This window comes from Ursus arctos, unplaced genomic scaffold (genome assembly GCF_023065955.2).
Source record: "Ursus arctos isolate Adak ecotype North America unplaced genomic scaffold, UrsArc2.0 scaffold_28, whole genome shotgun sequence".
NCBI classification, from domain to species: domain Eukaryota; kingdom Metazoa; phylum Chordata; class Mammalia; order Carnivora; family Ursidae; genus Ursus; species Ursus arctos.
In genome coordinates, this window is record NW_026622963.1 from 12,026,406 (window position 1) to 12,053,749 (window position 27,344).

The following is a 27,344-nucleotide window of genomic DNA, read 5'->3' on the forward strand; positions in this document are numbered from 1 at the left end:
TAATTGTCGAAAGTGGAGCTCACTATGAGGAAGAAGTTAGAAAAGGGAAAAAAGCCAGATCCCCCATTTTTGACACCTGCCTTCCAGAAAGATTGAAGACTAAACTGGACATCCACTTCTGACTGGAGACAAGATCAGAGAAGTCAGTTCAGCCCCAGGCAGTTGATGAATTGCAACAATCTATGAGAAGAAAGAATATGATGAAAAGTAGAGGAGAGATCAGAAATAGTAGTAATTGTCAAACACTGAGACACTGCACCTTATGGAGATGCTGTTTCTAAGCATAACCCCTGATATTTGGAGAATTGTTGGTACTGTTCTTCCCACCTGTTGACTTTTGTACCTCATGAGCACTTCAGCGAGGCTAGAAGTACCAGGTGTATTTTTGCCTCACAAAGCAAGGCACCAGGATTTGAAGAGGTGAAGTAAGACCCCGGACATGACATGAAGAATCACTAAAACGCCAACACTAGAACCCAGGTCTTGCAGAGTCCAACTCAGTGTACCTTTCATTTCATTTCATGTTGCTTAAGAAAATCACACGTGTCACAGACCCCATCTCTTGGGGATCTCTAATGTGTATCTTGGCAGGGGTTGGGGTACAGAAAATAATGCCCATTTACCAAGACAATACATTGAGAAGCTGCTGTTCTGCAACTCTGAAGGCTCATTGGGGAGCTTCTGGGACATATCGATGTTCCTTATTAAGGAAACTTATAAAGATCCTGGGAAGGTATAAATGAGTGTGTTTTATCAGCATGAAATTGACTACAGTCTAACAAATGGAAGGCCTGAGTTCTAACCCCATCTCTGCCACAAGCTGTGTGATCTTTTTTTTTTTTTTTTTTTTGAGAGGGAGGGAGAGATCCCAGTGGGGAGGGGGAGGAAGAGGGAGAATCTTAAGCAGGCTCCATGCCCAGCACAGAGCCTGATGCAGGGCTCGATCTCACAAACCTGAGATCATGACCTGAGCCAAAATCAAGAGTCAGACACTTAACCCACTTAGCCACCCAGGCACCCCAAGCTGTGTGATCTTAAATCATTTTCCCTCTTGAGGCTTGAGCATTTTGACTGTACAAAGAGATATGTTGGTTCTGGAAGTGATGGTGGTAATGGTTGTGTGATACTGGGAGTGTACTTAATGCCACTGGATTGTAGGCCTAAAAATGGTAAAAATGGTAAGTTTTATGTTATATATATTTTACTGCAATTTAAAAAAAATTTTTTTTTTAAAGAAGTGGATTGTTCTAGATGATCTCCCTTGTGAGTTCCATGAATCTGTGATATTTTAAGGGCTAAGTTTAGAACCACAGACAGACCAGCATTTTGGTCTCCTGGGAGACCAAGCCATTCTGTGGTGTTTGGGGTGCTCCTTGCCCTGCTCCAGATTCTGTCAGCGCAGATGGCTTCATTAGCCGCCTCCATGGCAGCTCGTCCTTGGAAGCTGAAAATACCGTGACTCCGGCATGTGAGCAGAGGAGCTCCGCGGACAGACGCGGACGAGCGGGGGCTGACAGGTGGGCTGTCCGGCGCCCGGCTCTGCGGCGCCGCCTGTAGCCACAGCTGTCTCAGCTGCGGCGAAGCCTAGTGCACCCCAGCTCGCGGCTGGGCTCCGTGGCACCCAGCTGCACGGCTCGGGCCGCGGGGCAGACAGCCTCGAGCTTCCGAGGACAGCTGCGCCTGTCCCAGGAGAATCGGGGAGTTTTCTGTAACTAAAAAGATGATCGTTTATTTCATTCTAAAAACCTGTTTTATTAAATTTCCTTTCTAATCCCCCCCCCCAAAACCCACTAATTTGCCAAGTGAGTGTTTTCTGAGGGGATGTGGTCAATACAGCTTCAAGCTCCCCTCCCAGCTCTCGTCGCAGATTCGTGGAGCCTTCCCCGAAGGGCTCTGAAATAGCTAGTCCAGCTGCGTCGAGCTACAGGTGGAGCAACTGAGGCTGGAGGAAGGAAAGGACTTGCCAGGCAAGAACCGGCACGTCCCCCCTCACAACTGGCAGGCCAGTCAGTGCCCTTTCCACCTCCCCTCTGTCCTTATGAAGCGAATGTGTTTAACCTGATGCCATGTTCTCTAAATCAGAGGAATTTCAGGGGAGAAATTATGACGCTCAATTCATTTAATGCTTCTGCATCATTAGTCAGAAGTCATGTTAATTTGCGGGGCCTGTTTGTCTGCAGTGGATCCTCTGTTTCCTCCTGGGGAAACAGCTTGTGTCTTTATAAGACAGGAGATTTTTGAACAGCCTAAGGCTGTTTTATTAGGCAACTGCTTTGCATAAAGGATTGGCACTTTTTATTTGCCACCATTTAGTCTATTAGCTGGAAAGACTGAGCCCCCCTGATACCAAAGATGACTTGAGAAGAGAAACCTGGATAATAAATATGATACCCCATTCTTGATGAAACCAATCATCTCTTTCCTATCGGGCTGCAGTTTCTAATTAAAATGTTTTTTTAATCAAAAACTTCCTTATATTTTATGGCAATTTCATGACTCTTTCTAAAGCCCTTCCCATTTAATTATTATAACGAACATAATTAGTATGTGCTGTCAGCCCTTCACTTTATTTACATTTTATATTGAATAATTAAATGTGGTCTGATAATTAAATTAACTCGAATGACAGATTATTTGACTGCCTGCATATTACCGTATTGGGAATAAGCACCTTTGCATATTCATTTTAGTTAGTGACGTTTTCATTTGGAAAGACCCCATAGATCCCAGCTCTCAGAGCCAGAGTCTCTTGTGGCAGGTGAAAGGAAGGATCCGTGTGGCCCCCCTCCCCCAGCCAGCTTCCCGAGAGAAGGCCTTGCAGATCACACAGTCATCTGCCCTGCACTGTTCGAGAAGCTGCGCCGCTTCTGGGGAGATCAGAACAGGCGAGTAAGCGGGACAGTGAAGCCTTTGAGACTAGATTCTGCCTGAGCTGGGTGACATGCATTTCCCAGGTCTTTTGTAATCTGATGTCTTAGTAGGAAAACCTAAACGCTAATTGACGAAACACATCTGAAATGTATCTATTGTGCTCGCCTCAGACGTTCCCCTGAAAACAGAAACAGGGCACTTTCCTAGTGGCACACCATCCGTGGGGGAGGGAAGCGGAGTGATGTCTTCAGAGTGGCAGTTCTCCAGAGCTCCGTTTCAGCTTTGAGAACTTTCAGAAGGGGCCTAATTCCTACTCAAACATTCTTAACTTCAGTCTTTGTTTTTCTCAAAGGCAGATGGGGCTAGGTCACACCCATTTGGTAAACTCCCCGGCCCCATGCGAGCCCATGAATGGAGTCGGCTGTGGGGGCTCCGGGCAGAAACGCCAGCGTTTGAGGCCTTCCTGTTCTCCCTGTGTTGGCAGCGCCTCCTTTAGCTGTCACACAAGCATTCAGCCTTCTGTATCCTCTTTCTTTGTGTGACAGATGCAGTTCCTGTCATAAAATGAAAATGTATCATGTCTAAGGAAAGCTTAACAATTTCAACAATATAACCATTTTGGAGTTACTTCTTTATTATAGTACCAAAGAAAAATGTGGGGGTTTTTTTCCCCAAAAAGAGAACAGTAACCTTCCTAACTATACATAACTTCTGCCTGTCTAAACATTTAACACTTGTAGTGAGTGATCTGGCTAGTATTAGAATGGAGAAATTTGCCAGTTAGCAGTTTGGGCTGATTATATTAAAAGTCACCAATTTCACAGAAGCCAAATAAAAGGCACCTTTTTTTTAATGTTTTTTTATTATATTGTGTTAGTCACCATACAGTACATCCCTGGTTTCTGATGTAAAGTTCGATGATTCATTACTTGCGTGTAACACCCAGTGCACCATGCAATACGTGCCCTCCTTACTACCCATCACCAGTCCATCCCATTCCCCCACTCCCCTCCCCTCTGAAGCCCTCTAACCTCATCTCTTTGGATGAATTTTCCAACACGAGGGTGGTTTGAGCACCACATGCTCACACCAGGTAGAGCACCTGAGGGCTTGCAAGGAACCGCCTGGCTGCCTTCGCAGGGTGGGCAGCCGGAGCAGACGGCAGCCCCTGCAGAGCCCTCGGATGGCCACTTTCACCACTCAGCACTAGCCCTGGCCACGGATCCTTGCCCTGGGTAACTGAGAAAGGAGCATTCTTCCCCCTTTGTGTGGGATTGCTTCCTAATTTGTAACACTTGCAGTTCGCACAGATCCTCCTGCTTGTGGTCGATGCAGCAGTAGTTAGGGTGGTACCTGAATGGATTCACATCGTCAGTCCGCAGCTGAGGTTTTGAACTCGATCTCCAGTGGTTCTAAAAGTCAGATGTCATAGAAGGTAAGAGCATAGGCTATAAAGTCAACTGGCTTGGAAATCCTATCCTGCTCTATGCTAGCACGATGACTTTGGGCAAGTTACTGACCGCTGAGCCTCAGTTTTGTCATCTGTAAAATGGAGGTGTCACCACTGCTTCCCAGTTTGTTGTGCGAATTGGGTGAGACAGCATAGGGCCTGACCCGCAGTGAATGCTCATGAAAGGAGCCGTTGCTATCCCTGCTTGCCCTGTTAACCACATCTTCGCAGCACTAAATAATACACCTGCTTCAGCAGTGGGCTAAATTCATAATTCTGACACAGTGATCTGAAAAAAACAGAATCCTACAGATAAACTGTCCTTCCTTGACCAGTTTTCTCAGGTTCTCATTTTTGAGGCACTCAGATACAGAACATTCCTGTAAAATAACTGTATTGAAATCTAACATTAAAACTTTGAAGTTGAAAGCTAACTATAGCTTCATCTCAGTGGGACTATAAAAAGTCGGGAACCCACTAAGCCCCTTCAGCATGGTTGTGATACCAGGAGCGGGAGTAGGGTCATTCTGAAGGCTAGTTTAGTTAAACCGCAGGGTGACACGAAGCTAATCATTCCCTTCTGGGTTCCATCCCAAGATGAGGCAGAGCTGTGGAGACACACTACGGAAGCCAGAAATAAACCGTCGGCACCCTCTTCCCAAAGTACCCGCACCCAGACCCTCTGAACAGGATGAATATTACCAGGACAGCTGTGTGCACAAACCTGTTAGTCCTCTGTTGGGACATCAAATGTGCATAAGAAAATGATGCCAGAAGGAATGTCTTACCAGGTTTAACTCCTGACCAGTGGTAGATCTCATTTTTCTGGGCCTGCCTCCAGTTCGGTCTTCAGTCACCGAGGGACCTTTTTCACAAATCACCAAGACAGATTATAAAGAATTAGAGTATAATCACAAAGAAAACCCCTCTCCTGAGATAGGAAATTCTATCAAGACCCTTGTGAGTCCCGGAAAGCCCATGACCCAGAACGAACGCTGGTGCGGCAGTGAGGGCAGCTACAGCTGAGTGATCCTGGGCAAGTCGCCACCCCTCTCTGGGCTTCACTTTCCAGTCTGTAGAAAGAGGCCAGGTGCTCCAAAGAGCCCTTCCTACTCCGATAGGGGATGGATATATAATTCCGAGATGAAGTGTGAATTCACGGCCAGACCAACATAAGTAAATTTAATCATTTTCATTTCTAAGTAGAGCATTCACAACTATCCACTCTGGCCACAGCTGGTCTCTTTGCTGTTCCACAAACACACCTCAAGCCTTTGTCCTTGCTGCTTTCTACCTCGGATACTTTTCCCTCAGAAATCAGCATGGTTTGGAGAGGCTTCCAGATTTTCTTCTCAGATGTCATGTTATCTGGCCTTCCCCTACCACAGTATCTAAAACAGTAGATAAGCCCCATGGTTACTGTTTCCCCTTTACCTTACTTTATTTTTCTTTATCTACTTATTGCCTTCCTGCCGTATATTTCTTTCGTCTGTCTCCCCATCCCCACTCCCATCCCCACCCCATCCCACTAGAATGGAAGTACCTTGAGAGCAGAGTCTTTGTCTCCAGTCCTACAGCAGTGCCTGACACATAGCAATTACCTAATAAACATTTGTTTAATGAGTGATTGGGCGTTGCGATGATACATCTCTCCTTAGGCATAATATTGCAGAAAAGGTTAAAATGGTCCCAGATTTTGAAAGATACAATACTTCTGTTTCACTGACCAAACCTCCTGACCTGACTTTTAGCTAAAAATTGAAGAGCCATTTCTTTTTCACCGTGGATTATTTGTCTTCTAATTTATTCTAAGAGGAACTTAGTTTCGTTTTTGCTGGAACCAGTAGTTCTGAGATCCAAAGAAAACGACTGTGTTTAAAGATTTGGCAAATACTCTATTTGAGAAAACAGTGGTATGTGAGAGAAAGCTTTGGGGGAGGATTTAGGATCATATCCCAGCCCCTCTCTTCCCTCGGATGATAAACATAGGCAGGCTCTCCTGAGTGTCACTCTCCCTAACTACAGCGTAGAGACAAGTCCTAACTCAGAGGGCTGTTGGGGAGAGTAAATGTCATCCTTATTACTCAGGACTCAGACTGAACTCTCAGCTATGACAGTGGATGCCTGTGGGGTCTTTGCTCATCAAGTTGGTGGCATCGTCATGGCAGATCTACTCTGACTTAGGATTTGGGTTAAAGTTTTTTGACAGGTATGCCCCACTCTAAGAAAGCACACTGCAGGAAGATCTGTACTTAAAGACTCCCAAACTATCGTACCATTCATTCATTTTAATAACACGTTTCCTGAGGGCATCTTTAAATATTTTTCTTAAATCTCTTCACATGCAGTTCCTTTGGGAACATGTCCCTTTAGTGGCATTATTAGTAAAGTAGTAGTAAAGTAGTCCCTTTTTAAGGCATTATTAAATGGCCATCGGATGCCACACACCGCGTCAGAGAGCCTGGGGTGTGAGCCCCGTCGTGGCAGCAGCGCATGCGCTGGCCCCTGCTTTGAGGCATCGGTAGTATGTTTTGACAGCTGGTTAAAAGGAGCACGCACTCTGGAGCCTGGCGACCTAAGTTCTGGTCCCAGCCGTACCACTTACTAGCTCTGCGGTCCTGCATAAGCCCGTTTCCTCGTCTGTCAAATGGGGATACCCCGAGAACACTGACGGCGTTGTTGTGTCAAGTCAGACCATGTGCACAGTGATGAGCACGTTCCCTGGGCCAGAGCCGATGGTAACGGTGATGTTGTTGAAACGTTCATTGTCTGCCTCCAGATTCCCTGTTCTTAGTGGAAGAAGCCACGGGGTATGCACTCAGCCCTGACACTTGATATCGCCCTAGATGGGCCATCTCTGCTGTCTGAGTATGTGTCCCACCCAGTGAGAAGCTGGAGAAAGCTCTGTGTGTCCCCTGACTACAGGGTTCCTCTGTGGACCCCAAAGATGTAGAAGCACCAGGGGATCCTCTTGTAGATATCTGGGCTCAGTGCACTGCTCTGGCATATCTGCCGGGGGGTTGGGAGGGTCAGTCTGGCTCTGGCCAGCTGCCAGCTCCCTCCCCCGAGGGGCATGCCTTGTTCAGTTGGACATACCTGACAGGTGATAAACATATGCTTGTCTGGAGGGCACTGAAGGAGAATCTCCACTCACCACTTTGGGCTGGAGAAGTAGGAGGAAGGGAGACCTCACACCCAAATAATTCTCTTTTGTACGGGCAACTGCTAAACTGAAAACACACCACAGAGATAACTCAGAGGTGCATTGAGATTGTGTTAGGAAAAGAAACTGGAAAATGGCTCACATGAATCAATGTGAACATTTAATGGGTCTTAATTGGAACCTTATCCTACTGTACTTAGAGCAGCGAGATGAAAGCAAAAGAAATCTGAGAGACCATTTATTTCACTCGAAAAAGCAGTAAACTGAAACTACAAAAAGATTTGACTACTATTATATTTTTATGATTAAATAAAATTGTCATAGACTAGTGCGAGTGAGCCCATAAATGCTCCATGGAATGCATGCACGCTCTCTGACCGCTGCCAGGACGTGACCAGAAAATCTATTAGCCTACGCTCCGCATGTATTAACCCTGCTCTTCTCATGCCACCCGAGGTTTGACCCACGTTCTCCTCGCAGCGGTGATCCAAAGCCCACTTGGAATATTTGTGTTTTAAGGCATGATTAAATGCATTACGTATCCACCTGCCTCACACACACGTCCCGTTGGTCTGTGATGGACATAATCTTGCCAGTACTATGTGTGTCTGTGTGCGGTGTAATTATAAGTTCTCGTCTTAAAGAAGCTGCTTTAGACAATCGGAACAGCTACTAGTTGAGAATTTGTGGGCAGCATGTTTCGTATGGTGACTCTTTTATTCATTCTTAAGAAAAAAAATAGTAAGTTTTTTTTTTTTTTACCATATTTAAATGTAATATCTGTGCAGGTCCAAGCAGGGTAAGGTGCTCGTGTGTGAATATGCATAGCACAGGATTTTATTATTTCTGCAAGTTTACAGGTCTTCAGAGACGATTTAGTCCAACTCCCCTCATTGCCAAAGAGGAGAAGGACCTGCTCAAAGGCACTGGAATCAAGCCTCCTGACACACTACCTAAGGCTTTCTGTGACCAGCCTTCCCCCTCTGCCCCTCCCCCCATCCTGTGGTAGATAATGCAAATAAACAGAAAGTCCAAAATAAAGGAGTCCCTCAAACGTACGATGATAGGATGAGTCTGTATTATTTCCAAGGTCTGTGCTCTCTAGACAAGCTTCTTTCTCAAACACAAATTGAAGTGGAGCAGCACTTTTGAGTATAGGCCCTGACAGTTTAGCAGCCATGACTTTTAGGGTTAGCCAAGTGTGTAAGATAATCTAGCCCAACCTTCTTGTGCTGCTTGAAGGGGAATTTAGAACATGCCTCATTTGAAAGGTAACTCTTCTCACGGACAACATGAAAGAAGGAAAAAGAGGCTCTAACACAGAACAGAACGCTGGAGGTGACTTATTCTTGGGGATATGCCAGAACTGTGAGCTCTGTGTCCCCATGAGTACTCATCACTCATTCCCTCTCTCGCATGTCCACTTTTGCTAAATGCCCAGCCTCTGGGAGATGCAGAAATGAGTACAACCCAGATCTTGCCCGTTGGGACCCACAGCCTAGGAGCAGTGCCATCAGTGCAGAGACTCAGTCCTTCCTTGTCCTTCCTTCAGCAAACATTTAACAGGTGCCTGCAGTGGTCCAGGCACTGCTCTGGACACCAGGATGCAGTGGGAAACAAAATAGACAAAGTCCCTGCCCTCCAGTTGCTGACATTCTGGGAGGTAAGAGAGGGGACCATAAGCAAACCGGACTCTGCTGGAGATAGTTCATGGTGGCGGTGGTGCTTTGGCTGATATCTGAAACTGGAAGAGATACTTGGTAGCAGGTAGAAAAGACATTGGAGGCATAGAAAAGAGCACAACCGAAGACGCTGAGATGTAGAATAGCCTGGCAGGTTCAGGGAACAGCAGGCTCTTTACTCTGACTGGAGCTTTAGAGGTGGGGGAAAGAGGACGAGCTTCGAGTGGCGCAGCGCCGGGCCCAGGTCAGGAAGGGACCTGTGTGTAGATCAAGGCCTTGGGAATTTCACCTCTAGGAGACGATGAGACGCCCTAAACAATACTAGCAGGAGATGATACGTTCAAACTATGTCTCAGAGTCACTCCAGTTGGTGGGGAATAGGAAGACAGGCCTCAGGATTTTTGTGCTGGAGCCTCAGGACGGAGCAGGTGGCCCTGGTTCTGAAGTGTTATTCTCCACTGTGGGAGCACAGTGTTGGTCGAGGACGTAGCCTGCCCTGACGCCTCTTTGGCATCCTTCTGCTGGTGGTAACCAGCACATAGCCCATCTCCCTGAGGAAGCAGAGAACAGCAAGTCAGGGGCCTTCCCAGTTTCCCTGGAGGGACACAGGAGGACAGCCACTCACCCCTTACTACAAGAGGAAACCCTTGTTTGCATAGGATCACGTGCTCTCCAAAACTTGTGAGAGGCCACACCCCCAACTACTGGCTTTAGCCTCGCCTCCTGACCCTGGCTGCTTTCCTCCCTTTTCCCTCCCTCCCTCACTCTCCTTCCTCGTTGACGCTGTGCTGCTGCCTGACAGCAACGAATCCCTGAGACCACCAGGAAGAAGGCTCATGCTTACAGGGCCTACCTCCCACGCAGTCTGCCAAGACCTGCATTTAATCTCCGCCTAGAAATCTATTTTATGGCAGGAGCAAGTCTGGGAGGAGAGAAACTTGTTTGCAGCGCTAACCAAGGGACTCTCTGTGTTTCTCTGCTCTGAATTTGATTGGCTTATGTCTGTGGACAGACTCTTCAAATTTTTCTCCTGTGATATTTAAATAAAGCTGCTTCTATAACCTCCTTACTCTACCCACAAGGCATCAGGTTAGAGAAACAAGGTGTATTTGTTTGGGGCGTGCCATTTTCTTTCTATGATTCATAGAGGTCACTGGCCTCAAGGCCCCTCCTGTCACATTGTTTCTATCCCGGGCCCGGGCTTCAGGTACGATAAGACTGGTCAAGAGCCATGTGGGCAGAGCGGCTTGGCCTGGCCTCCGTGGCTGCTGCCTCTTCACTCCAGCATTGTAGCAGGACCAGTGTTATGGAGAGGAATGTAACAACTACTTTGTTTCTGGTTTGCTAGAAAAAATATTCTTTGTTCCAATGATTTACAGACTCTCTCTGCTGTCTCTTTTAATGAATTTAGATGTCTAGACACCTATTTTTGCCCCTCTGTTGAGGACATCTTGTCTCTGACAAGAAAAGGAAAAAAGCAAAACAAGAATTCTTAGGCATAAAGAATTTGCTTGGTGAGATTTAACTATTTGTACACATGTCTGTGTGAGTGTGTACTCCACTCACCCTACCACACTGACCGACAGAACTGGCTTGGCCTTCGGTTTGACCAGCTCACGGGGCTTGCTGAAAGCGGCTGCCCCTGCCCCAAGCTACCCCTACTCTCTGGACTGTTTTGCCAGGAGGCTGCTGAGTTCCCTAGGGTGCCAGCCAGAATACCCAGTCCACTTGTGCATCCAAAGATGGTGTCCCCTGAGGCCCTTGAAGCTCTGACCTGAGTAAGCCCAGGGCCCTGATGTGGCCCTGGAATTGGGTTTAGGAGCCAAAGCTCAGCCCTCATTCATTCACTCCCCTGCTAGTTAGAAGCACCTGTTATTTGTCAGACACTGTGCTAGGCACCATACCAGGTGTTAGGGACATAGCAGTGAATAAAAGGGACATAGCCCCTGTCCCTACAGAGCTTACAGCCTTGAGACTCTTGAAAACTGGGGATTTACATCTGTTCTTTGCCTAAACAAGTGTTCGTGTGCCTGGAGCCAGGCAGGGCCATGTGTATGGTTCTGTCTTCTGGTCCATGGCAGACACAGGGCTGGGGTCCTGAGGACATGTAAGTATTTAGAAACTTGCCAGCAGGCATTCTGAGGATAAATAAATAAATAACAAAATGCAGAGATTTCTAAAACCATTGATGGAATTCCTCCTAAATAAAGGGGAAATTCCAGATCACTCTTAGATCCTAGCAAAATCATCAGGATTCATAGAGTACAAGTAGCTAAAACAGAATTTGACCATTTTCTATTTTCTGTTTTGTTTCCCTAAATGTAGGTGATTTCTAGAGAGCTGAAGAGTTTACTATGGGCCACTATGGTTGTATCTATGATTAATAGGTAGACACATACATACATATTTACATACGTAGGCAAGAAACCACTGTGGAACCTTTCTCTAGTTTATCACTGTCATTTAGGGTCATGGTTTTGGTATCGTCGGGGAAGGAGTTGTTCCCATATAAGTGGCCATTTGCAAATGACCAAAATTACCTTTAAGACATGATGTTTATTTAACATTAACTATTTGTTGTTTTTTTAATATTAGAGCTTCCTGCCTTCTTAAATTATACTTAATACATTATATATTTTTGGATGCCTTAAGAAATAATATCTAGGGGCCCCTGGGTGGTTCAGTCAGTTAAGCATCCAACTCTTGGTTTTGGCTTCAGTCATGATCTCTGGGTCGTGAGCTGGAGTTCCGTGCGGGGCTCCGCGCTCAGCACAGAGTCTGCTGCTCTCACTCGCCCTCTGCCCCTCCCCCACCCATGCGTGCATGTACTCGCTCACTCTCTCTATAGAATAAATAAATCTTTCTTTAAAAAAAAAAAGAAATGCGTATCTATCATAGTGTTAGGCACGTGAGGATTACTATGAGTGTGGAAGCAAAGTTTTAAAGTGTAGAGTCCTAAGTAAAAATAATGGGTTATAATTAATAAGATACTTTACTGCAATATGGTAATGTTCTCAAAACCAACTGCAGAGGGGCGCCTGGGTGGCTCAGTCGGTTAAGCATCTGCCTTCGGCTTAGGTCATGATCTCAGGGTCCAGGGATCGAGCCCCATATTGGGCTCCCTGCTCAGCGGGGAGTCTGCTTTTCTCCCTCTCTCTCTGCCCCTCCCCTTGCTTACGCTCTCTCTCGAAAATAAATAAAATCTTTAAAAAAAAAAACTGAAAGGGTAGGGATATTTAATCTTACACCAAGTGGTTCCAGGCAACTTTTTGAATTTTCATTTCTGTTCAAAATAATTTTAATTCCCACCTCTTCATTTATTAGTGTTGGCTGATACTATATTTCTTCCTGTTGTCAGTTTATCTCCAGCAGTCTCCTAATTTGCTGATTCCAATCTATTGTAGGCCAGAAAACCACTTTTATTAGGCTTGCTTCTGAAACGTGAATTGGTAGACTGAACTGGAGCTTGCAGAACTTCCCTACGTGGATCTCATGGAAAGACTGGGCACTCTGAGGGCAGGGATGTCTGTGACTTGTCACTGCCCCCTTCCAGGTGCCTCATACCACACTTGGCCAGATGAGCTGCTCGGTAAACATTGGATGAATAGACTAATTTGTCTGCTCAGAGGCCTGCTTGCTCACTTCCTGGTTCTGGGCTGAATTCCAGGTAGTCACAGTTGGAGGAAAGGAGCCCTCTGGGTAAGAAGAGTCCGGCTGTTTTCCATTTATAGAACAGGATAGACTCCACAGGCCTTCCGAGCCACTCTCCTTGGGAGCCTGTGGAATGAGCGCAGCCGTCGTCGCGTCACAGATGTGAAAGCTAGAGGCTCGCCCAGGCCTATCCGTTTCTAAACCAAACTCACGACTACTCAGTGCCCCGCCTCCACTTTTTTTTTTCTCTCTTTTAAATTTAACTGTTGGGAAAAACTATTCGGGTTCTACAAGGATTAACATTTTAAGTGTATTATACCCGATAGTGTTTGTGTCCGAAGTATAAGGCCGGCTCTGCGGCCCTCAGAACTCAGAAGACCCCCGGCGGCAGGAGTCCGCAGCCCGCGCCCACTGTGGAGCCGCGTCCCGGCGGCGCCGGGCTCTCTCGCCGACCCCCTTTCAGAGTCTTACGTCTGATGATTGGAGGCAAACCCTTGGCACCACCCAGCACAGCCAAGAGCTGGTTATTTGATACCTCGCCAAGCAGAATATAGGGTTTTGAAGAAAGGCCTTTTGTGTCGGTTGAATCTGTGTCTGTCGGCGGGTGTGTCTTTGTAGACGGGCGGCCTGTCGTCCTCCCCTCGTGCGCTGGCAGACGTGTGCGAGAAGCTGGCTGGCAGCCAGACGTGGGCGTGAACTCTGGCCCAGGACAGAGAGCCCCTGTGCCCAGGAAGCGGTGGCCTCCTGAGTTGGAGAGCCCTGGACGGGCCGGGAGGTGAGAGGCCACCACTCAGTCGGAGGACTTGTCCGAGCCCAGCTCTGCCAGTGACTGGCTGGGGGGCCAGGGGCGAGTCTCTTGAACTTTCTGAGTGTTAGAGTTCCCCGTCTGCCTGCATCAGAGAGTATGCAGGGACCCAGCCAATGCCGGTGGGGCCGCTTTATAAACTTCTGAGGACTGTCTCTGCCAGTGACAGGCTGGAAGTCGTGGCGAGCGAGCCTGAGGTTCTCGCAGTGCGGTGTCATAGAAGACTTTGGATTCCTTCACAGCAAATGAGAGACCAATGTCACCCACTACCCCCCTGGGGGGGGGGGCTTGGATCTTTTCCAGACCTGTCCCTAGAACCAGGCCAAGGAGAGCTGAATTGGTGCTCAGGACCCTGAGGTCCCCGAACCCAACTTCCTTCTAGGGTAGAAGACAACTTATCACAAAACTCATTCTTTAGGGACGTCTTAGTAGTCAGTTTGGGCTGTAGTGTGTTTCTCACAGTTCTGGAGACTGGAAGTCTGAGATCAGGGTGCCAGCCTGCTCGGGTTCTGAGGAGGGCCCTCTTCCAGGTTGCAGACTGCCAGCTGCTTTTATTCTCACAGGGTATTCTCTTCTATTATTCTCACAGTGCCCTGAGAGCACTCTGGGGTCCCCTCTACAAGGACATTAATCTCATTCATGAGAGTCCACTGTTGTCATCTTAAATCACCTCCCAAAGGCCCACCTCCTGATGCCATCACACTGGGGGTTAGGATTTCAACATACGAGTGGAGGAGGGACACAAACATTCATTCTACAACAAGGGACAACATACGCAGACCTGAGGCAACATGATGTGAAGACCACTGAAACCTCTGAGTCAGAAAATGGACTCTGTACTAATAAGAAGAGATGTAGTAGGATTCTTCCCCAGGGCCAGGCACAGATGAGTTTGTTAACTAGGAACCCGGTGTCACTTTGACTCACTCATTCCAGTAACTCCCACGTGCCTAGCCCTCCAGGAGAGCAGTGGAGCACACGGAGTAAAGGACACAGGTCCTGCCCTTTGGAAACTGGAAATGAAGCTGTACACACTTCCATTGTGATTGCTGCTGCCGTGTTTTGGGGTTGAAAAGGAAAGGCTGTCTCTGGCTGTGCTGCCTGGGCAGACTTCCTGGGCTTAAGGATTTCCTTAAGTGCTTCGAGGGAAGCTCATCCTGGGTCTGAATCAGGAGCCCACAACACAAGCCTATTAGCTTTAGCCCTTCCTGCTCTGTTTTCAGATTGACAAGTCTAGCACAACAGCCTCAAGACACACACACACACACACACACACACAGTTAGCTAAGCCTCTCTTTCTCTGTACCACTTACCTCTGTTTCTTGGATCGTGCTTATGCTGGGATTTTCTTTTCAGAGCTGTCAGAATGCACTTCCTACCCCATCACCACAAGATCCTGGCTGGCATCCCCAGCTCTGTTCGCACAGCTCTCTCCTGTGCAAGCAGGGCCAGGGAGAGGCCGCAGCAATGGCTTCCCAGGTAGCATGAAGCTTGCCGAGGAGTCCTGCCAGAATGCAGGGCCTGCTGCTGCCAGACCTGTGTTCTAATGAGTGGCCCTTATGGAGAGATGCGGGTGGGATGATGGAAGGCACTCATTAGGCCTCATACTGGGAGGGGACTTCTGGTCCTACCAGTATGTGGGAGCCAGATCCAGCAGGAGAAGACTTGGAGCAGCAAAACTGGGGAGCTAACCACACCCTCATAACTAATATGTTTTTCACATTATGGTCACAGACACTGTCTCACTTGCTCTTCATCTAAACCCTGAAGGCTGACATCTACCTCTTTTTTTTTTCTTTCAATTCCAGCGTAGTTAACACAGTGTTCTATTAGTTTCAGGTGTACAACATAGCGATTCAGCAAGTCTGTGCATTACTGGGTGCTCACGATGATAAGTGTACTCTAATCCCATCACCTGGGAACAGTTTGTTTGTTCTGTATAGTTGAGTCTGTTTTTCGTTTGTCTTTTTTTTCTTTACTCATTTGTTTTCTTTCTTAAATTCCACATATAAGTGTTTGTCTTTCTCTGACTTCTTTCATAATTTTTTTAAAGATGTATTTATTTATTTGAGAGAGAGCGAGAGAACATGAGCAGGGTGGGGAAAGGTGCCCCTCTGACTGACTTCTTGCACTTACCATGATGCCCTCTGGTTCCATCCACGTCATTGCAAATGGCAAGACGTCATTCTTTTGACGGCTGAGTAATATTCCATTGTATATATACACCACATCTTCTCTATCCGTTCATCTGCCGATGGCCAGGCAGGCCGCTGCCTAGGTTGGCTGTGGTAAATAATGCTGCAACAAATATATGGGTGCAGATATCATTTTGAATTAGTGTTTTTGTCTTCTTTGGATAAATACCCACTAGTGGAATTACTGGATCATATAATAATTCTATTTAATATTTTGAGGAACCTCTGTCCTGTTTTCGAGTGGCTGCACCAGTTTGCATTCCCACCAACACTGCAGGAGGATTCCCCTTTCTCTGCATCCTAACCCACGCTTGGTATTTCTTGTGTTGTTGATTTTAGCCATTCTGACAGTTGTGAGGTGAGATCTCTTTGTGGTTTTGATTTGTATTTCCCTGATGATGAGCGATGTTGAGCATCTGTTCATGTGTCTGTTGCCCATTCAGATCTATTCTTTGGAGAAATGTCTGTTCGTGTCTTCTGCCCATTTTTAATTGGATTGTTTGGGTTTTGGGTGTTAAGTTGTATAAGTTTGGTTTTTTGGTGTGTTTTTTTTTTTTTTTTGAGAGGGAGAGAACACGCGTGCGAGCAGGAGTGGAGGCTGGGGCAGAGGGAGAGAGAGAGAATCGAAAGCAAGCTCCATCCCCAGTGAGGAGCCCAAAGCAGGGCTTGGTCTCAGCACCCTGAGATCATGACCCAAGCTGAAATCAAGAGTCAGACGCTTAACTGAGCCACCCAGGCACCCCTATAAGTTCTTTATACATTTTGGATACTAACCCCTTATGTCATTTGCATATATCTGCTCCCATTCTGTAGGTTATCTTCTAGTTTTGTTGATGGTTTCCTTTGCTGTGCAGAATAGCTATCCCTATTTTATAGAAAGGACCCTGAGTCTCAAATTGGTTAACTGACCAGAGCTAGCCTTGGAGCCCAGGGATACCCAACAGCAAGCACCTTGAGCCTGTAGTTTCGTGGCTTATGGCCACTGAGAGACAACAGTTGATTCCCAATCAACCCTGAAATACACCTGGTTAGCGACGGTAGTCTTTCTAATGAAACATTATTCTGGCCAGGGGAAATGAGGAATCAGCGCTGTGCTATGCGCTGAGTTATGTCCCCCCAGAATTCATATTTTGTACCTTAACTCCACAATGTGACTGTACTTGGAGATAAATGAGGTCATAAGGGTGGGTCTTAATGAGACAGGATTGGTGGCCTTGTAAGACCAGGAAGAGAGCTCTCTCTTTTCATGTGCACTCACCGAGGAAAGGACTCATGGAGGTGTAGGTCTGCACACCAGGAAGAGAGCGCTCATCAGCCATACTGACTTCCTGATCTTAGACTTTCAGGCTCCAGAACTGTTGTTTAAGCTGCCCACTCTGTGGTGTTTTGTTATGGCGGCCTGAACAGACTCAAACAGGCTGGTATTTGAATCTGGGAGCTTCTCTCCACCTAAAATTCCTCCACCAATTGTCCCTGAAGGTCCAACCCACCTTCTCAGTGTAGCCTTCCACATTCACCTAAGGAGTAATCCTTCCCCCCCACAGGGTCCCCTAATCTTTTGTCCTTCCCTGTCTGATGACCCAGTCTCCTTTGTATTAGTTGTCACTTGTGTACATACCTCTGCTCCCCGAGAGCTAAAGCATGGATTCTCTCTGTGTTCCTATAGCACTTGGCCCAGGAAGCACTCAGTAAATGTCCACTGAATTTAGAGCTCTCTCCTGGCTCTCTCTCTCACTGCACCAAGTTATACTTCGACTATACTCTCTCCTTTGTAGAACACGCAAAGATTGGAGCTGGTGCGTGGCCAGACGTCGGCAGATGAAAGAATCAGCCCATCCAATTGTCTAGTCCGGATTCTTTTTAAAAAAAAAACTTTTTTTTTTTTTTTACTAGATTCCTTCTTAACATAGCATTCGGATCCTCCTGACCCTCCACCAGGCTGTAGCACACACTGGCAGCATGGAACTTTCCTTCTTTTAAAGCCCTTCTTCCCAGAACTGTTGATAGTTCCAAAATGAAGAGAGAGTGGGAGCTCCCCCCTCCTCCCTCATTCCTTCAATCCCTTGTCAATCATACTAAAGAAAAAAGTGGTGAATACCAGGGCATTTGGGTAAAAGATGTCCTTCACTGATGGTGGAATTATGCCCACTGGCCTCTGCTGAGAAGACCAGAGGAGGGACCTGTGCTGCGCATAGTACTTTCTCTTATGTTCTAGTACAAATAGTTTCCATATGATTTGTCTTAAATTCAAAGCGTAGGAATCTAATTTTGAGTGCGAAGGAATATATTGAAAGATCCAACACCCTTGGTCATGTTCCCTTTTTTTATTTGGGTACTGCTGACACGAGTATGTTCACTTTCTAAAAATTGAGCTATTAACTTAAGAGGTGCATGTATGTTATACTTTGATGAAAAGTTTACTTCTGAAAAAATTCTCCACCTTGAAACCCAGAGAAATTGAACCACTTTCCCAGGGTTACACAATGAGTTGGTGCCCAGAGTAAAGGCAGGAACCCAGGCCTCCCCGCTCTTTAGTTAGTACCTACTTTAAAATTGCACCTAAGAGCAAGGGGAAAGTTCAATTTCAATTTCTTCTGATCTGAATGTTGCTGGAAGTTCCCCTGGTTTCCTTGGAGCCCTGCTCTGCATCTGAAAATGGACATCATATTGGAGAGGGTGTCTTCCTGTTATCCGGAGCCATACCAGCCCCCTACGTGCTGTCTAACTGATGACTCTGACCCCCACAGAAATCTACAGCCAGGCACCTCCTTTCTCTTGGGGCACTTGTCTGGAAAGGAGCTCTGTGGGGAGCCCCCCTGGGTATGTGTTGGCCTGTGTACCCTGAAAGGAAGGGCAGGCGGCCTGGTCAGGCTCAGGGTGGTGCTCACCTTAGGTCTTATCAGCAGCCACTTGTCTAGAGAAAGGTGACAGACCAATAGTTACTGACTTAGTTCAGCTCCATCAGGAAGGCATGTATAGAGAAGACATCATTATAAATCTGAGATTTTTCTCAACTATTTCCATTTCATTCATTCGCCAAGACTCCTATTCCATGATGACTCGCTATTGACTTTGGAAAGCTGGAGCAGCTCATGGTGACATTTGACCACCCCAAGGCCAGGGAGCAAGTGACTGGATAAAATAAACCTGAGCCCTGCCCTCAGCCCCTGATCTGTCCAAAGCCTCTCAGGCAACTCTGTCCCGGTGCCCAAGGCCTGTGCAGTAAGGTCATGCTCTCTGTCCCCCAGCCTTGCTTCCCTGCCTCTGTGGGAAGCGTTGAGCCTAACGCAGCTGACCACTCGGCTGTGCTCACTGACAGCAAACTGCCATGGGAGTGGTCTTGCCCACCAAGTCTCAGTGCTACAGGTTGGCCCCGTCCTGGACTTCCTAATCCTATCTTCCTACGATGTCTGAAATGTGGTTCAAAAGACAGTGCCGACAAGATGCCCCACTCTGGCTCACAGCCAAGCCAGGCGGTGTGGCTCTTACCACCCCTGGCAGACCCTTTACCTATAGCCTGACTGAGTTCTGTCCTGGGTGGTCCTATGGGTAGAACACCCTACCAGGTAGGTCCATTTGTGTCTTCTGCACTGTCGGGACTTAAAAGTAGTTGCCTCTGGCAGGTCATCTCACGACACTGCTGGTGACCTCTGTAAACTCACTTCTTCAACAGGCCCATGAGAGCCAGCTCCATTCCTGGAGGGGACTGACAGGCCCCTGAGGGGCTCTCCTTCAGCCCAGTGAGGGTCAGCAGTCCAGGTGGAGGAAGTTCTCGTTAAGCTTGCGCGCTGCTCATTTACCAGGAACCAGGAGTTGTCATCTTTGAGTTAACACTGTGCCTGTGCGAGCCACACTGGCCCGTTTAATATCTTTTCAATGAGTGAATCTTACAGTAATAGCATTTTAACAATGAAGTTCCAAAGAAAAAAACTTCTGCTTCATTTTTGGACAAGGGGGAATCTAAGACTTGTAATAATGGTATCATTATAAATTCTAAAGTCGTGGTCATTTGGCTGAGCTACAAAATTTGTAGCTAATAATTAAAATAAAGCTTTAAGTAAATGCTTTATCAATAAAATAGATGATGGGACATATTTTTCGCAGCCAGTGGTCAGAAATGGCAGCACATAGCCATGTGCTGAATTGTCACGCTGAGTCTTTAAAATTCCTGCTGGATTTGAAGGTATTAACAAGTCCCTATCAACGTTCTCTAAAGGTTTTTGATGTCATTTTAGCTATTGAACTAAAATATGTGAACTATTACTTTGTTGATTTTGTTCTTAAACCAAACCGCATTATCATCGGAGAGTGTGTTCTTAAAGTATTGTTAAAAGTACTTTGAAAACTTGTAAATCCCTGTAATGTATGTCTCTCCTGCCTCTGCTGTTTCATTCTGTCCTTCTGGTTTTAATTTGAATGCAGTCCTGTCAGGGTGTGTACCTGTAAACTCACGTTTTTCCAAGTACAATTTACAGTCCTGACCTTAGATTTTACAGTGATCCTAACTTTCTGTGAGCTTCCTCTTGTACCGAGAAGTGGGCTTTGGGTCACCCAGCTCTTTCATATTAGAACCGTCTAATCAAGGTTACTGGAAACAGATCTCATTTTGACATTTCTTAGTTTATCATGTAGGCCTAGGGAGTAAATTAGGAGGGCTTCCCTGCAAGCCCATTAATTGCATTGCCCCATTTCTTGAAATGTACACAGTTGTAAACCTAGACTGCTTCAAGACAAGGGTCTCATTTATCTAAACAATTCTCCTTTTAGACTCAATGGCACTGATGGAAACACAGATAAGGAATATGGATCAGAGGAAGGGTCTTTTGGAGCCTGTGCTTGCTGAAACTTCCCACTCCTCTCACAGTCCCCTCTCCTTTCCAAGGCTCATCTGCATACTGAATAGGTCTGTCGACCTTCAGTGCTTTCCAGGAGCTAGGTTAGGGGAAGACTGCCGCAGGCAGAGGGGTAGGAGAAGGCATCTTTCTTCTGAGCAAGCTCTTTGCAGGTTTCAAGGAATAGGGCTGCTCTGCTTTAAGGGGGAGGGTGGGGGCAGGGCGCTTTGTTAAAGCAGTGTGTTTCTTGAATCCATTTTATAGGCACCCTCTCTCCATGGCAGCCGTGCTCTTCACTGTGGAGTACAAATGGCTGCAGAACTTTGGGGATCTTTTCCTTAAGTTAGGGAATGAGATTTCTTTACTTTCTGTTCCTTTCAAATATCACTTAGGAGTTCGGAGTCTCTTTTTTTCCCCCTCTCTCTCCTTCCGCTCCTTCCGCGTGTTCTCCATGGTTCTCACGGACACTGGTGGGGGATGCAGGAGGAAGGGGCAGGCACGGCTTTCTGGCAGTTGACCTAGGTTCCCTCCTCTGTTTCAGGTCATCGTACAGTCTGGCCGCCACCCCACCGTGCTGCAGAAGCTCTGCCAGCTGCCCTTCCAGTATTTCAGTGACCCACGGCTGATCAAAGTGCTGTTCCCTTCACTTATCGCTGCTTGTTACAACAACCGTCAGAACAAGATCATTCTGGAGCAAGAGATGAGCTGTGTTTTACTGGCCACGTTCATTCAGGTACCTTCTGTCTTAGGCCTGATCCTCTGGCTTTGTGTGTCAGCTAATGCAGTTGAAAAAGAGAAGTGAACCAGCTGTTTACTCTTGCTATCCACAGGATCTTTTAAATTTTTCACGTATTTCTGTGCTTGAAAATTAATTTCTAAGATAAGAGAATACTAAAACTGGGGTTGAGTGTTGTATAACTTCTACTTGGAGGATTTCAAGAAAATGATATTTTCCCAGTTGATGAAATGGTAAACTCACAGCAAGGAAATGTTTTTAAAAAGATGGCCAGACTTCTTAAGGCTCTAGCATTTACATTCACCTAGCTTGTAGTCTAGCTAGGGGGAAGAGACAGGATTGCGGAAGGAAGATCAAGTAAAACTTCAGTTGATGTGTAAGTTTTTAAATAAGTATGATTCGTACACACACGTGTGTATGTGTCATAAAATCCTGTTATGTTGCTTTGTGAAAAGATCTAACGCTTGTAAGAATGGTCTTACGTTTTTCTGATCCAGCTCAAGTGTATAGGACTGGAATCAGAATTAGCGCTGCAGCAAAGCAGTGTTTCCACATCGAAATGAACTCAGTGAACGACAACAGAAAATCAAGCTGGCCGTTCTTTAGCGTTTGCTAATAGCTAATCCTGTCATTTCTTCCTGTCATTGTAGATCATTAGCTGCTGAAAATCTTCCATTTCCTTTGAAATGTTCTACCATAAAAACCAGTGTGTTTTTGTTCCATGACGTACATGTGATTAAAAGACAATGTTTTCTGTTCATAATAATGAAACAAAAAGCAGAGCTCTGTATTAGTGTTGTTCTGTATTCTGGCTAATATACGTATGTCGTTGTTGAAAGGACGCGGTCCTGCCCGGCTGGTTGGGATAGCTACAGAGTCAAGCTTGCTTCACCTTAGACATAAGCAGTTAGTGGTCTACATTTTTTTTAAACTATCCTCTGTTAGATGACCAGTTAATAAACACAATTAGATCAGTTGTGTTTAGAAATGTCTATTTTCAGCTTAGTTATTCTCTTTGAATCTGGGTTCTATTTTCTGAAAATTTTTTCAAAGATATTCAGATCCATAGGTAAGGTATGGATTTTCAAAAAAAAATCTTATGGTTAAATTAAAATCTTAATACAGTCTTACATAACCATCATAGCACCATTTAAGCATTCTCATACATTCTTAAAGCCTTAGGATTAAAATTTAAATAGAAAATACAGTATAGAGGATTTTGTAAAAGTGTGATCTTAAAATTCATTCTCTTATTCAATAATTTTTGAGTGCCTCTGGTGTACTGGGCACTGTTCTAGGCACCGGGAATACAGCAGTGAAAAAAGATAAAAATCCCTGCCTTTATAGATCTTTCATTACAGTGGGGGGAGTCAAACAAACAAACAAAAATAAGTCAAACAAAGCGCATGTCAGATGGTGTTAAGCGCTGTGCAGAAAAGTAAGGCAGGGAAGAGGGATAGGGGCTGCCAGGGGGTGATGGGCCAGAGAGGCCTCAGCCAAGACAGTGATAGTTGAGCAAAGACAATCTTGCATCTGTACCAGCTTAGTCCCTTACAGTTTCAACTGCTTGGAAAACAATCTATAAAAATACAAATGGTATCAGAATTCAAAGTAAAGTAAAGAACATATATATTACTTGTTTCCATCTCATATTGTTCTAAAGGTATTTCTAACATTTAAATGTAATTTAATGTAACACATTTAACATACGTTTAGACACACATTTTATAAATGTTACAGAAATTTCTTATTTGTGGTAGCGTCTTAGATTAGTGAAATTGAATCAGGTTTTCTATAATTATTATCAGGGTAATGAATATATATTAGATTTTAGGGGCGCCTGGGTGGCTCAGTCGTTATGCATCTGCCTTCGGCTCAGGGCGTGATCCCGGCGTTCTGGGATCAAGCCCCACATCAGGCTCCTCTGCTATGAGCCTGCTTCTTCCTCTCCCACTCCCCCTGCTTGTGTTCCCTCTCTCGCTGGCTGGCTCTCTCTCTGTCGAATTAATAAATAAAATCGTTGAAGAAGAAAAAAAAAGAATATAGATTTTAGTTTATAGAATGGTTCGAGGTCCCCATGTGTTAGATTATTAATATCACTAGAAAATGATACTAAAAGTAGGAGGCAGTGGTTTGTCATAGATTTCAGAAAATTTACATATTATGTACGATATTTTTCACTTTCCATCTTAAAGTAAAATTACTAGACTTTTAAGATTTAGCTGCAGATTATATAAGGGCCTTTAGAATTGTGCTTTTTTAAAAAATGTTAAAAATCTGTCATATTTTAGGATAATAAGTCTGGCTAAAGCCTTCAGTTTGTTAGCTGAAATAAAGCTGTGGTTTCTACAGTAGACAGCATCATAACCCCCGCTGATCCCATAGCAAGATGTGAGTCATCACTATTTGATTTAAATCAAGAGAACCTGAACGTCAACTTCTTTTTTTTTTTTTTAAGATTTTATTTATTTATTTGACAGAGAGACAGCCAACGAGAGAGGGAACACAAGCAGGGGGAGTGGGAGAGGAAGAAGCAGGCTCACAGCGGAGGAGCCTGATGTGGGGCTCGATCCCATAATGCCGGGATCACGCCCTGAGCCGAAGGCAGACGCTTAACCGCTGTGCCACCCAGGCGCCCCTGAACGTCAACTTCTTAAGCTTTCATATTTGGGCTCCAAAGTAGTCGTGCAAAGATAGTTGTCTCAGAATTCAGAAGCACATTTAAAGCTCACCTCAGCGAAATTCTCTGTTCCTAGCATTGGTATAAAAATACTTTTCTTGTCTCACACAGGATTTTGTACAGACTCCAGGTCAGGCAGATAACCAGTCTTATCAGCCCGGAGGTATGTCTCTATTGAAATGAAATGCCATGTGTTTGTTAGCTGAACAGACATGTTTCTAACTCCACCCTCTGAAACTGTTACAGAAATCAATTTATTACATCACCTAAAACATTTGAGATCTGGCTATCAAGTATATTTCAGTGAGTAAAGAAACAGATTTTGTCATCAAGCCTGAGTGCATCAGAATATACAGAGAAATCTATGAAACTAAAAGAAAAGCACAAAACATCTTTATGTAATTTATATTCACCTCATGCAAGGTATAATAAATGGTGAATAATTACTAAAGAGCTGCTTCATAATACGGGAGACAAGCAGGTCATTAATATTGGCCTACACTACTCACATAAATGCTAAAATCACATAGGTTTGGTTTCCTAGCCATGTTCAGGATAAAATTATTAATGATAGTAGCCCATATTTTCCCCCTAAATTCAAGTACTTGAATTTTTTTATTGAAAATAAAAAGTATAAAATTGTTTTACTTGGAGAAAAAGCCATCAGATTAGCAAGAGTTCAGAGGCCAAAAGACTTACAAGCTTTCTTCTTCTTCCTGTAGTATTCTTGCTGAGGTGTTTTCTATGATCAGAGCTAGAGATGTAGAATTTTAAAGTGCATTTTTACTTTTTTAAATATTCTATACACACTGTAATTGAGAAGTACAAGTTGCTCTTTATCTGACTGTCAGGACAGTATCTCTGATTAATGAGACCCTAATACAGATTTCCCCAATTCTTCCATTAGTGTGATAGTCTTTAAAGTGGCCAGGGGTCCACTTCCAGCAGGATCCTCTAGGGCACCCACCAAGTAGCCCTTACTTGGGGGAGCGGGGGGAGTCACCTTGGAGACACACGCATACACACACACACAAACACACGTGCACACACCAATTATCTGTAGGGGACGGGTGCTGAAAAGTACATAGAAAAGAATATAAAGCTGTAACAGTATCATGAAAAAATGTCATGTTTTATTGATTCAGGCGTTCAGAGAAGTAAACAGAAAGCTATGCCCCTTTTCAGAAATTCCAGTCAAAAATCATAGTCGGTACCATTTGTCTAAGCCAGAATTAGTGTGCAAGTTCAGGTCTGCCCTGACTCACTCACGGCCTTTTTTTTTTTTTTTTTTTTTTTAAGCTATTGGAGACTACGTGGGAGAAATCAGTATAATTTGTTACTATTTCTTATAAAACAATGTCTTAAATTTTGAATATATGAAAATGGCTTGAAAAATCTTCTAATGTATTTTTAATTGTACAGTAATTTTTTTGCCAGTAAGAAGCGTAGACCTTTTTTCTTCCTTTCTCCTGGCTGTGAGGATGAGTCACCATTTGCTCCATATCTGGCAGGCAGCATCCCAAGAGCTGCCTCTGTCTGGTTGGTGGGCTGAGGCCTGTGGGAGTCTCAACTTACTTTCTTTTCCAAGGGCCCGTCTTCTCTGACATCCATGCTTTCCCCAATTACAATGGGATTACTCCACAGTACAGCAAATGGGGCGTGTTCTCTGCCTTTGTCAGCAAGAGTCATTGCTATATTGGTGACAGCTCCTGATATGCTTACTTGGTTTAAAAGAAAAGATTATGCCACACTAAGTGCCAGTCTGCTCCCCTTTTGCTTAGATTTAGTCCCCATAAAATGTTTCAAGGCATGTTGAGTTCATTGCCCAGGTGAGCCCCTGCGTTGTAAGTGTCCTGGTAGCTTCTGGTAGTAGCAGCACGTTCTTATCGCTAAAGAAGAATTCTGGTGCTCAGATACTCTCTGCTTGATCACTGCCCAGCTATGGTATTGTTTTCTTTGCCGACATCAATAACCGATAGAGTTACTGCTCATTCCCTCTACTTAGATAACTGAATGCCAGATTTGAGTTTTAAAGTTATACTGAAAATATTTTAAATTAGACCATTTTAGAAGACAAACGTCAAGTTTACATACAGATTTACCCTTCCCAGGCTGTCTTAAGAAGGGAATGTCTGTCATTTTACTTTGCTCACCATACTTACTCTCCCCTATTTTCTTATTCTGGAATCCAAAAACAATTTTTTGTAATGTTTTACAGAGGGGTTAATGTCTGAATGTGTTAGAAGCACAAAATAAGTAGATATAGACAGATCGGTTACCTTCTTTATATAAACTTACATCATGGTTTATTTGAAGTGCATTTTGTAGTCAGATTTCAAAATAATTTCAGTTGCTTAAACTTCAAAGAATTTAACTAGTTTCTTTTTTTCCTCTCAGGAAAATCCCTTGGTTCAACCCAAGACTATCTTGAGCTGGCTAACAGATTTCCTCAGGAGACCTGGGAAGAAGCTCGACAGTTTTTTTTAAAAAAAGAGAAAAAATAAATGACTTGGTTAGTTCTGTATTTGAGTACCCTTGTTAATATTTTAACTTGTTCAAACAGATGTTCTAACTGTTCCTTGAGGAGCTCATTTTCACATGTTTATACTCTCCCCTGCACTGTAGATATGGTATCTCCTTTGCACTATTTATAATGACTGTAGATACTTTAATGTTCTAATTCTGTGAGTTGAGTTTATTTCACTTATGCACAATATTTTGGAGTTCAGTAACCTACATCCTATAATATATACTTTGCATTTGTAATATGGGTAAAATTAGACTTAAAATTAGCAAGTCTGTTTTGTTCTTGTAATAAAGTAACTTATTCTGTTTGCAGTGGTGACTTTTCTTATTAAGGCAGTACAAATTTGAAAGAAAAATGTTAACTCCAACTCTGAGAGTATCTTACAGACTTCAAGTTAACCTCTAAAGTTCCCTTTTCAAGGTGTGTTGTAAAGATGTTTGTAACGCTTGGGTATTCTGATGACGTAATATGTTTGGGGGGCTCTTTGAACTGAGCGGGGGGCATTACATTCATTGGTCTGCGCAGCTTTTCCTGGCGGACCTTACTGAGAGCTCCTGTAGCACCGCTGAACTGAAACGATTCTCCAGAATAAACATTAGCGATTCCGAAAGATCAGCCCTAGGGAATCACCTTGAAGTGTTTTCTCGGTAACTGTGAAATGAAGCAGCGCTGAAGTAAAAGTACAACAAGGCCGCAAGGGCTCGGAGTAAAAGTTGTGAACGACGCCGGTGCACCGCTCACAGTTGAACGTG

At 44.8% G+C, this 27,344-nt stretch overlaps 1 protein-coding gene across 14 annotated transcripts in view; it reads left to right on the forward strand.

Moving 5' to 3' along the window:
• SCAPER (S-phase cyclin A associated protein in the ER) overlaps positions 1-26,903 on the forward strand; it is a 522,862-nt gene extending 495,959 nt beyond the window's left edge. For all 14 annotated transcript variants that reach the window (XM_057303865.1, XM_048221477.2, XM_048221494.2 and 11 more), the window contains 3 exons: positions 21,191-21,382; positions 24,177-24,228; positions 26,463-26,903. In XM_057303865.1, the coding sequence (XP_057159848.1) occupies positions 21,191-21,382; positions 24,177-24,228; positions 26,463-26,569 (351 nt within the window). In that variant the 3' untranslated portion in view covers positions 26,570-26,903. The remainder of the gene's footprint in view (positions 1-21,190; positions 21,383-24,176; positions 24,229-26,462) is intronic.
• Positions 26,904-27,344: the final 441 nt, after the last annotated feature.